We start from the raw sequence: 12,868 nt of genomic DNA on the forward strand, positions 1-12,868 counted from the left end.
AACATACGCAAACAATTGTCGAAAATTGACGAAATTCCGTATTTAAACAATAATTTAACAAGTGTTCCGGTTATTTTATCTGACAGCAAAAGTCGATGTTTACAAAATCAACTTAATTTCCGAAATTCAATTAAATGGTGTTATAAATCAGGAGCTACTACAAAGGAACAATTTAATTTTTTGAAGCAAAATTTAGCAGAACTTATAAATCAGTATACTAACATTACATTGTTTGTGTGGTTAGGGACGAACGATTTAACTAAGAAAGAACGGGATGGCAGTATTTCTTTGAAAAGTAGTGGGAATGACAGTGTAAATCATATTTATTCGATCTACAAAGAAATTTACTTTTTCGTTCGTAATTTCGAAAAGGTCAAACTTATTTATATAGAAGTTCCGGTATATTCTATTTATTGGTGGAACGTTTTCCATAATCATTCAAATCCAGAACAATTTCGTGAAGATGATCTTTGTCTACATACTCAAATAGAGCAGTTAAATATTTATATTCGTGATATCAACCGTATTTTACATGTACATTCCCCAAGTTTGTCGAATGATTTAGTGCAAACACGGAAACAAGGAAAACGAAAACATACGTTTTCTAGTTACACTTTTACTGGATATTATGATGGTATTCATCCGCGTCCAGAGCTATCAAGATTGTGGTTATTAAAACTTTGTCGTGTATTTAATATGTACTGTGTTTAGCTAAAATATCCGAGAATTCTGTCTGGAAAGGGATTTATTTGGAAAATTCAACTCAAGTTATCTGTAAGTACGTTTCTCTTTATACTATATAATTGTATGTGCAAATTGTCGCGCTACAATATTCCAGTTCCGAATTAGGTATATATTTGGGAATGTGTTACAAAATGCAAGAGATGAATCATTGTTTTCTGTATGTGTACATTGGTACGCTACAAATTGAACTGTAATTATTGACATGAGTAGTCCAGAGATTGACTTTTCTTCCGCTGAAAATAATAACACCGCTGAATCTACGTTTTTGTATCAAAAGGAAGATGATTTTTATAGTACTATTTTAACTCCAGATTTTCTTGAATTTAACGAATTTAAAGAACATGACATTTTTCTCTCCCTACCAACACCAAAGAAAAGTTCCACGCTAAAATTGCATTCTACACATTTAGATTCATCACCTCCAAAAAGGGAAAACTCAATTGTCAAAATGGAAAAACTTGCCAACTGTTCAACATTTTCGGGTTATTCACAGGACAACGCACAGAAATTTTTATCGGAATTTAAATCATATGCTCTTTTGCACGAACTTCGTGATTTTGACGGGAAAAAAGTAGCCGCGTTTCATCTTCATTTAAAAGGTCCAGCATTAACCTGGTTTAATACTCTAAGTGAAAGATCAAAAGAATCATGGACCGCCATCGAAGTTTTATTTGAGGAAAAGTTCACGAATTTTAAAAATCACAGCGCTATGGCTATGATGGAGGGTCAAATTTTTAATACCCTCAAATTAGGAAAATCTCAACAGCTTGAAGATTTTCATAGTCAAATTCTTGAAAAAGGAAACCTCTTACACAAACCTGATCATGAGGTTTTAGCTAGATTTATAGAGGGTCTACCAGAGAAAATGGCATTTTTCGTACGAGCTGGCCAACCAGCAGATTTGTCCGCTGCTTTAACGTCTGCTAAAATGGCCGAAACATGTGGATACCGTGAGAAAGTTTTTGAAAATGCAGTTTCTACCTCCCCCCCTGAACAACAAAGCGATATTTCTAATCTCAAATATCAGATTTCAAGCCTCACTTCTGCTATAAATCAGATTTCTACATCAAAACACGACGATGTCAATAACTTTACCTCGCAACCTACAAAACTTGATTCTGAAGTAAACAAATCCTCTGAATTTGCTAGTCTAACGAATGAAGTTGCTAAGCTCAGTAAAAATGTGTCAGAGCTTTTAATTTCGAAAGTCCCACAAGCATCAGCAAATAGCCAATACGAGTCGCCACAAAATAATTTTCAAAGGAAACAACAGTATCAATACCCAAACACAAACCCCAATTCAAATTGTTTCAACTGTAATTTTCCAGGACATAGGAAACGAGAATGCAATTGGAATGGATTTGGACAAACAACAAGTAATAAATGCCAAATTTGTCATCAAACGGGACACACTGCTTATCGATGTAAAACCATTAAACCAAATCAGGAAAACTACCAATACCCGGCCGATACAAGGCCAAATCGTTCGGGTCCATAAATTCGAGGTCTAAACAAGTCAACTATACCGATTCCAAACAAGATAACCTATCTACTTTTGATAATTTTATATATATGAATGTTTGTTGTGGTAATGTTGATATTGCAGCTTTGATTGACACTGGAAGTTCAATTAACATTATGTCCGCTTCACTATATAAATCTTTACCAAGACATGTTAAATCCGATATCAGTAGGTTCACTGAACCCATTAAATTAGCAAATGGACAATTAATATTTGTGGAAGGAACTTCTGCCGTAACAATACAAACAAATCAAGGTTTGCATGAGGTCAAAGTGTACATTCTTAGCACAACATCACATCCGTTAATTCTAGGTATGGAATATTTGAAATCTAGTAATATTACATTGAAATTCAGTGAATTTAACACAAACAGTAAATATCATCATGTGAAATGTAATAAAAGGCTATGTATTCAGCCAAATTCTGAAATTTTTGTTCGGGCAAATGTGCCGAAACATTTATCTGTTGGTCTTCAAGGTATATGTACAAACAATGTGTTTTCGTTAGGAAAAGGACTGCTTCTTGCAAAAGCGTTAGTCACTGTGTCAATTGATAAAACTATTCCTTTGAAGATAATGAACCCTACAAATATAACAATTTCAGTCTCTAAAGGGTCAATGTTGGCGAACTTTCAGATATTGAATGCTGACTTTAGTGTTATAACTGAAGACATTAAATGTCCCCCTGTAGTTCAAAATGTACAGCTTGAATCCACTCATCCGATTATTTCAACGAGTAAAAACAATGAATTTAGGGATGAAACCAAGACAGTGTTTATGTCGAATTTTAGTATTCCTGAACCATTAAATCAGGAACAAACAACGCAATTAACTGACTGTTTATATGAAAACAAAGACATTTTCGTTACAAAAGAAAATCCTGATCTAGGGTTCTCAACTTATGTACAACATAAAATAAATCTTAAACCTGATGTTAAACCAAAACACCAACAACCGTATCGACTCCCGCCACATAAAAGAGAAGTATTGCGGCACCATTTAGACGAACTCCTTAAACAAGGAATCATAGCACCGATTAGCGAGGAAGAAAATGTGCCTATCACAAGTCCAATAGTATTGGTGACTAAACGAAAAAGACAAAATGATGCTTTTCAAAGTGAAAAGGATGCAGCCCTATCACAATATAGATTTTGTTGCGATTTTAGATATTTAAATTCATGTACAGAACAGTTTAAATATTTTATTCCTAATCTACAAGAACTTACAGAGTCATTTTCACAATTTGTTCCAAACTATATATCGTCAATTGATTTGTCCTCAGGATTTTTTCAGTTAGGCATTGACCCTGAGTCTTCACGCTACACCGCATTTAATACATGTTTTGGTACATATAAATTTTTGCGTTTACCGATGGGACTTTCGTCATCACCAGCATCTTTCCAATTACTCATGGACAAAGTTTTGCATGGGCTAAAATTTAAGTCATGTCTTTGTTACCTTGACGATGTTTTGATATGCTCGGAGACATTTGAGCAACATATTACTGACTTACAAGAAGTTTTTCATAGATTTCGTTTTGCAGGTCTTAAGTTAGGACCAAAGAAGTGTTCGTTTGCTCAGTCGTCATGTATCTTTTTAGGCCATTCTATTTCAAAGGAAGGAGTAAGTCCGCCACCTGATCGAGTACAGGCAATTCAGGAATACCCACCACCTAAAAATATAAAAGAGCTACGGCGTCTTATAGGAATGCTTAACTGGTTCCGAAAATTTATTCCGAATTTCAGTGCAAAAATATCACCATTAACTAGATTACTGAAAAAGGGTCAGTTTTTCGTTTGGAATGTTGAACAACAATCGTCATTTAATGATTTGAAATATGCGTTACTGAACTCAAAAATATTAGCATTTCCCAATTATGATTTGACATTTAGACTTGCTGTAGACACATCTTCGCGTGGGATTGGTTACATGTTATATCAAATGCATCCTAATGTAAACGGTGAAGAACAACCAAGAGTTATACGATTTGGTTCAAAATCGTTAAGTAGATGGCAACAGTCCTATGGACCGACAAAACTCGAACTTTTGGGCATGGTAGTTAGTATACTAGACTGTGCTGATTATTTACGTGGAAATAAATTTGTTGTTGAATGCGACCATCAAGCTCTGAGACCTATTTTTCAAAAACAATTCAAGGGTGCAATTTATGAACGATGGATGGCTATTTTACAACAATTCAATTTTGACCTGCAATATAAACCGGCAGAACAAATGCAAGTAGCAGATGCATTGTCCCGATGTACGAGAAAAAATGATGAACCCGTCATCAGTCCAGATGAAGATGATCCATTCTTTCCTTATGTCACAGAACGAACTGGCCAAATCAAATTGCCGTCCGGTAGAAATTTAGCTGACTTTCTTCATAATTCTGAAACCGAATCCGCAACGGTCATAAATGTAAATAATGTAAATAATATAGATATTTTCTCTGAATGTGTTTATGATGCTGATACAGACGATGTTCTTGAGACACCAAACAAAAAGAAGAAAACTAAACTTAACAAAAAGTGTGAAACTGTAAATGTTACCCAAGTTCATAAAAATGACTCTTTATATGATAAATCAACTGACCAGTGTAGTGACAAAATAGACATTTTTGATATTTCCACGGTGTATGATACGCCAAGTGACAATAATTTCGATAAACCTACGCAAAATCATGACAATACTTTATCGGAACTTGAAATTTTTAAAAACAGTGATTTAACACCCCAAAATATTAAAGATTTGCAAAGGAAAGATCCTGATTTATTACCTATGATTATTTACTTGGAAGAAAATAAACTTCCTAATTTACAGAAAGAAGCTAGGAAATTATTATTACAAGCGGCTGATTATCTTTTGATTAATGGCGTATTATTTCATAGCTCGGTAAAGAAGAAATCCCGTAGAGCAAGTAATTTAGACAATTTTCAACTTGTGGTTCCGAGATTAATGAGAAATTTAGTGTTACACATATGTCATGATTCACCTCTAGGAGGTCATTCTGGAATTAAAAATACAATCGATAGAGTACGTGAACATTATTATTTTTCGAGGTTATCTACAATAGTATCAGAATATGTCAGGACATGTCACGAATGCCAAATACGTAAAACCTCAAGTGTACACACTAAAGCAGGTATAATTTCTTTTCCGACACCATCAGCACCGTTTCAAGTTTGGGAAGTAGACTTATGTGGGCCTTTCCCACTTTCATCGGCAGGACATTCACATATATTCACTGCTGTTGACATGTTTAGCAAACTTGTGTTTGCTGTACCTTTGCATAATTGTGATGCGCTGTCTGTATGTCATGCACTTTTTCAATTATTTTCGTCTTATGGTGTTTGCCATACTTTATTGAGTGACCAAGGGTCAGAATTTATTTCAAAAGGTACAAAAGAACTATGTAAAATGTTGGAAGTTTCACAAGAGTTTACACCAAGTTTTGCACATCATTGTTTAGGTACATGTGAACGTTCACATCGAACATTAGAAGAACGAATGACTCCATATATAAGAAAAGGTCGACCTTGGAATGATATTTTACCAGCTGTAATATTTTCAATGAACTCCTGCACAAATGCAGCTTCACAATACTCGCCGTTTGAAGTGGTATATGGTAATAGACCCCAATTTCCGCTTTCAACTCCTCATGATTTAGATTTAAGAGATATTCCAAAAGATATACACGTTTACCTTAAACAATTGCAACAAAAATTGAGCACAATACGAAAAGAAGTCAAAATAAACGTTGAAAAGGCAAATGCTAAAATGGTTGAAAGAGTTAATAAAACAACATCACCTCTAAAATTGTCAGTTGGAGATTATGTGTATTTGCACGACGAACCTATTGGTCAGGGACGAAAATTACAAGCTAAATTTACGGGACCTTTTATTGTTGATAATATACCAAGTCCTCATTTAATTAAAATTAGAGATCCTGAAAACAAGCGCAGACTTCGAATGCCTGTACATATAAATAGATTAAAAATGGCATATATTCGTGCCCCACAACCACAGCCGTATTTGCAACACGTAAGTGAAAGCCAAAGTTCAAATACTACTGTCGATTCTTCTACTTCGTCATATTCTGAAAAAGTCCCCGTACGTCAGTCAACTAGACATAAAAAGCCACCGGCAAAATTTAACGACTTTGTTAATTTAGATTCCGAATTAGGAACAGAATCAATATCATCAGACGAAAATCGATATCATAAAATCAAACGTGTTTTAGCAAGGAAAATCGACAATAATCAACTAAAATATCTTGTACAAATTGTCGGCGAGCCAGCACAAAATTCTATATGGGTAGAGGAGTCAAGTTTATCACCTAAAGCAAAGAAGATAGTTCAAAATAGACCACCTCCAATGATACTGTGATTCTATTTTTGTGTGTGAAAATTGTTTCGCCACAACCGAAAGCATTATGTCAGTCGATTTATACAGATCTGTGTGTGAGAATTGCCTCGCCACAGAAAGTCGTGAAGAAGTTTATACTTGTGTGTGAGAATTGCCTCGCCACAAGGTTCTGGATGATTGAGTGTGTGAAAATTGTCTCGCCACTCTATATATGTAAATGAATACCAATCCATGGATACCGTAACCATAGATGTAGATGGAAAGAATATTTGTGTGACAATATTAAAAATCTTTGACATTTTGATGATATGTTTTAAAATTGATTTACATTGAACTGTTAGTGACATTAACTCTATTTGTTTGTTTTATTGATTATTATTTTGTCTCTTCTTTTGCATGCTTATATATAGGGCTACACGTGACTGCATTTAGAAGTAGTATATTTGTTGTTGTTGATAATGAAATCGTGCTGATAAGGTTATTTGTAAAAGTTACTTTTGCTATTTGAGTGTCCAATTGTATTAGGAATTTTGGGGTGGAATCAAATGATTCATGAGATTTATAAGTGTTATAGTGGCCAAAAATTGGTGGCTGGGTAGAATCAAATGATTCAGGAGTTATAGTGGCCAAAAATTGGTGGCTGGGTAGAATCAAATGATTCAAGAGATACGAAATGTAATAGGGGCCAAAAATTGGTGGCCGGGATTTGTTAATTGTTTGAACGTTGAACAACAGATGTAGTAGCGCAAAAGATGTTATGCTAGAAATTACCTATGTTTTCCCATATTAATATCTATTTTGATTGAATGTTGTAAGAATCTTTAATCCTCGGTACCTGGGAATTAATGGATAATTGTGTGAGTGTGTGAGAATAAACTAGTTATTATTATTTGAAATATATTAAGAGTCACGGGTCTCTGCTAGTGTCATCACTTTGAAACATGTATGTTTATTTTTAAAGCTACATTTTTATGCATCGCAAGTGTTCACTTGAGCAAGTTTGACAGTTGTAATCTGTCGTGCTCTTGGAAGTATCCGTAAAATAAACAAGTAAGAGTTTAATGGTCAAGATTTTACGACCTATGGTATCGAACATCTGTGTCTGGGATTTCACAGAGAGATATTTATGATGTTGTGGTTTTTACATAATGAGTTCTAATGAGATTTAATGGATAGATTAGTTGATTTGTAACTATAAATTTTCTGCACACTTGTCATTTTGACAGATCAGATAAACAGAATTTTCGTTTCAAGACTGCAATTTAATTACACTGGGAACTAAGTTTAAACTATGATCATTGATTTTAATTGATTTTTTTTTTTTTTTTTTTTTATTGTTTTCTGTTTTCATATACATTTCGACATAATTTTTTTTTTACTGCATATTTCAACGAAGAAAAAGAACCTTTTATTCTAGATATTTTAAAATTTTCTGTTTTTATTTATATAGACTACAAATTTTTCAGTTATTTAATTTAACACATAGAAGTATTATTTTATGAGAACTTATGAATTTTTTTTTTTTTCAAGTTTTAAATGTGTGTATATTAAAGTACAATTAGTATTTTCTGAGAGATTGTTTCAATTTATTTTTTATTTTTTATTATTATTATTTTATATTTAAAGATTTCATTTACCAGTAAGAAATTTTTAGAAATTTCTAATTTGTGGGCGGGGATGTTATGTTTATCTTTTTAATACTGGTTAATGAAATCATTACAGTGTGTACTGGCTGGTCATTATCGCGTATGATACGATTTTGACACGCCTACATAACTAATAAATATTCATGATTTTAAAGATAAGATCAGCACGTGTAGCCATAAACTAGGAGTTGTAGATTTGTAGTATAAATGTATAGATGTAGTTTTGAGAATAGAAAATAGTTACAAAAAATAGTTATTATTTATTAGTATCCGAGAAAGGAAAACACGGATCTATTATAAGTGTGACTGTCGACAATCTTCGGAGGTCAACTCGATAGTAAACTAGATGGCGTTTAGACATACACACGAAACGATGATACATTTTATCGAGCCTATTGTATGTAAATTGTTTATTTTAGATTTATTTTAATTTGGATATACGTTTTAGTATGTTACGATAATTTAAATATTTGAATTTGAGTCAAATCGGTGAACATGAATTTGACAACCAAGGCCCCCTTGAGTCAAATAGGTGAATATGAATTTGACAACCAATGACCCTTCAAAACGTGTTCCAAAAACTAAGTATAGGCGAGTAGTAGTATATCTAATATATATGCTCCTTGTATAGGACACACCCGAGAGTTTTCATCATAATATTTATAAGATATAAGATTGGACAATTTATCCGTTACCAGTCATGATCAGTCATCAATCTTTAGACTTGCGAAAATCAGATCCATGTCCATCAAAGGTTACATTACCATTTATAATTATGTATCTAATGTTTATATTTGTAGATCTTTACTTTCTGTATTATACATGTTTGTATTTGTGTTTGCTTGACCTATATGGGAGTATTTTGCAAATACACTGATTATTCATCCGTGTTCGGTACTCTAAATTGACTATATTTTCTGTTCCTTTTGAAATAAGCTTTCGATTGGTTTATATTTCATACACGGTTTTTTCTTGTATGTCCTTGTATGTTTTAAAAGTATATTGTTTTTCAGCGGCTACTCCATTACCCTCCATCCATGTTTGGTAATATATGGCCTAGTCTGCGATATAAGATTCTATTTTGGTATAGTAATGTTGATGCAAGTTTAATTATCAGTACTGTAGTTCCATAGGAACAATGTAAATTAAAGGAAACTGAAACATAGGAAAGAGAATACAAAACATATAAGAAAGAACAAAACCCAAACAAAAACAAACAAACAAACAAACAAAAAACGACCCTCATCAGTTTTTTTGCTGTGCAGCGACAGACAAGTCACATAAGGAGTATGACCCTAGGCTTTAAGAGTGCTTTCATTCAAAAGTGATGACATCGGAGAACAGATGATGGGCTTCAAACGATCGCTTTTTCCACGACGATGAACACATTAACAGTCAATAAGATTTAAACACACATATAAAGAATATTCTTAAAAAAATATATAGAAACCTATGAATTTTCTTAATTATATCTTAGAATAAATGAGAGAGAAATATAATTAACGAACAGTGACTGTATGGTGACCTATACAATTAGCTGTTAAGTTCTGTGTCATTTGGTCTCTTGTGGAGAGTTATCTCCTTGGCAATCATACCACATCTTCTTTTCTTATATATATACATGAGGTAAACCTGTCTCCACTTATCTTCTACATTCACATATTTTTAAAAGCATCGACTTATAACAGATAATCATGTCTGTACACATTGGCTCGCCTATATAAGTCCTGATACTTCTAAGTCTGGTTTAAATCTGATTAAATTGTTACAAAAACAAAAGAACATATATGTACAGAGTGGTAAATCAAATAAGAACTAAAGTGTCAATGGCAGTATTTATTTATCTGCTTTCAACATTTAAACGATACACTATTAATATCCTTATTACTTATGAACCTATCAAGTATTTATACTTTAAATCGCAGTTTAAATGGCATTCCAGTATCACGTTTGGGCATGTTGAATGCAATATTTATTGGGTACTTTATTTATCAAAGTTATCTGTGCGTAAATACATATCCAAACTTATTCGAGAATTGTCAACACTGTATTCACTACAAATTAGCTTTCTTATACAACAAATCGTACTACATGTGATGAAATACGATTTGGAATTGGAATTTCTTTTCCCTCGGCGAGCCTCAATATTTTACTTGACGTTACTGGTACAATACCATACCTTGACATATAGAGATTTAAATGATCGATATATTCCTTAATAGTCAGGTTATAGTGATAAAAGAAATAATACAAATTTAGTTCATTAACTTCGTCATATCCGATTATTAACCGCATGTGCTTAGTGCTCAATTAGAAGACAAACACACGGACACTTAAAAAAGTGGAACAAAAAAAAAATCTCGGATGATAAAGTTCTAATGTTTGTATTTCCGTCTTGGAGATGTCTACTGCGGATCCTCTTCAGTGTATGATATGTAGCAAGAGACATAAAGATCCAAGGATACTAGAGTGCTTTCATTCTTTCTGTCGAGAATGTATAGACAAACACATTAACAAAATCGAAGCTAAAGCATCATTCGCATGTCCTATGTGTCGAACGGAAATAGTAATTCCAAAATCTGGAGTGAAAGGTTTCAAAGTTAACTACTACATACGGGCTATTCAGGCCAGTGCTGCATTTTCAACGTTTTCAAACTGTGATAAATGTAAGCCAGAGACAGTGGAAGCTGTAGATCGTTGCCTAGAATGTGAAAGTAATTACTGTGATACATGTAGTAATCGTCATATTGACACGGATGGTCACCGAGATCATCATGTCATCAAATTGTCAAAACCCGAGACAAAAAGTATAACTCAACTGTCACACAAGTCATACTGTGAAAAACACAAAGAGGAAAACAAATTCTACTGCATGCTTTGCGAAATTCCTGTCTGTAAGGAATGTGTTGCTAAAGTTTCAGACCACAAGGGACACAAATACAAAGGCATCCAGGAAGGCGCGAAAGAAAAACGTGAGAAAGTAAATCCAATGATTAAAAGTATGCATGAGTATCTGCCTTGTCTCCAAGACTACGTGAAAGAAATGGTGGACTCTAAAAAACTGCTAGACGGTTACTCACAAGAAGCTATCACAAATATCAAAAACAGATGTCAATTTCTAAAGGATCAAATTGACAAAGTTGGAAACAATCTGATTGCAGAAGTGGACAGTCACAAAAACGGTGAAAACGAACGCATTGACAAACATATAGAAGTTACACAACATACAATCACTTCAGTATCTTCTATAAACAATTCCGTTGAGGAGATACTAAATCTTGGAAATGACGCAGAAGTTGTTCTGATGTGTCAAAGAGTCCAAAATCGTTTTAAACATGTGGATAAAGAAATTCCACAGTCGGGCCTGAAATCTTGTAAAAGCACGACATTTCATGTTGGCGCCGATGATGCCAAATGCTTGGAAGATATGGTAGGGTATTGTGATGATACGGATATTAAAATGCCATTTCTACCCTTACCATGGGGTCTGAGAATAGCTTTACAATTTGATGTCCAGCTTTTGTTCAGTTTCAAAGTTTCAGAAGTTATGGACACAATTCATGCGATAGCGCCAATATCCGATAAGGAAGCATGGATATGCTGTGGATGGGGAACCAATCAGATGCATCTATTTTCAAATAAAGGTGTAAAACTACGTACACAGAAGTTGGACATACAAATAGATGATATTCACGGACGTCCGAATGGCGAGGTATATATTTCTAGCTATGACGGGAAGAAACTCGTTAAACTTGACCAAGACTTAAATGTGAAAGATTTTGTAAAACTTAATTGGTATCCTGGAGGGATAACTTTCACAAAGAAGAACCAACTGTTAGTATGTGCCGTAGACAGCTATGTGACTACACGAGGTCAGGCGTCACGAAGGATGGTTATCAGAATGAACGAAGCAGGACAGATTTTGGACCAAATCGAGGAAGACGGTTGCCAGGAAATATTTTGCGCACCATATAGACTTCATCAAAATATGCTTGGTGATATTTGCGTTTCCGATCGTGAAGAAAACAATGTAAGAATAACTACCCTCAGCACACAGGGTGTTGTTAAACATTATTACCGTGGACCGTCCGAAATTGCTTTGAAGAAACCATTTAATCCTTTTGGTGTAGTTGCTGACAAGTCGGGCAACGTGTTAGTCGCAGATTGGAGTAACCACGCTGTTCATTTGTTGGACTTAAGCGGTCAGTTTATCGGATTCCTCTTGTCTGAAAAGGACGGAATACGTGGTCCAAACGCAATGGCCTTGGACAAAGAAGGACACTTATGGGTTGGTGATACTAAATCGACAGTATGGATATACAAATATGCTAGAAAAGGGGAGAATGGTACCCAGTCTCCATCCACGAGTCAGTAAATTGTAGACTTACTAAATATAACAAATGTCAAGGAAACTATACAGTGTTGAATAATTATTTAATCTAGTCTCCATTTGTATTCATAATTATATAGTTTATACAAAACTGCATACAAGTATTTTTTTTATCATTATAAACCCATTGGTATGATGACTTACAAATATTTATTTTTAAATGGGAATACTAAAAGAAAGTTCTTTTGGTATACATTAATCG

The 12,868-nt window shown here is 33.9% G+C and overlaps 1 protein-coding gene across 1 annotated transcript; it reads left to right on the top strand.

The window, feature by feature from the left end:
* The first annotated feature begins 10,337 nt into the window (after window positions 1-10,337).
* On the top strand, window positions 10,338-12,762 carry LOC139485201 (tripartite motif-containing protein 2-like). Its single transcript, XM_071269463.1, has one exon. The coding sequence runs from the start codon at window positions 10,678-10,680 to the stop codon at window positions 12,649-12,651; it is 1,974 nt and encodes a 657-aa protein (XP_071125564.1). The 5' UTR covers window positions 10,338-10,677; the 3' UTR covers window positions 12,652-12,762.
* Window positions 12,763-12,868: the final 106 nt, after the last annotated feature.

The sequence above is a fragment of the Mytilus edulis genome, chromosome 8 (genome assembly GCF_963676685.1).
Source record: "Mytilus edulis chromosome 8, xbMytEdul2.2, whole genome shotgun sequence".
NCBI lineage: Eukaryota > Metazoa > Mollusca > Bivalvia > Mytilida > Mytilidae > Mytilus > Mytilus edulis.

Bases quoted from the DNA above. Each gene is read 5' to 3' on its own strand.
- LOC139485201 (XM_071269463.1), top strand. From the start codon at position 10,678: ATGTCTACTGCGGATCCTCTTCAGTGTATGATATGTAGCAAGAGACAT.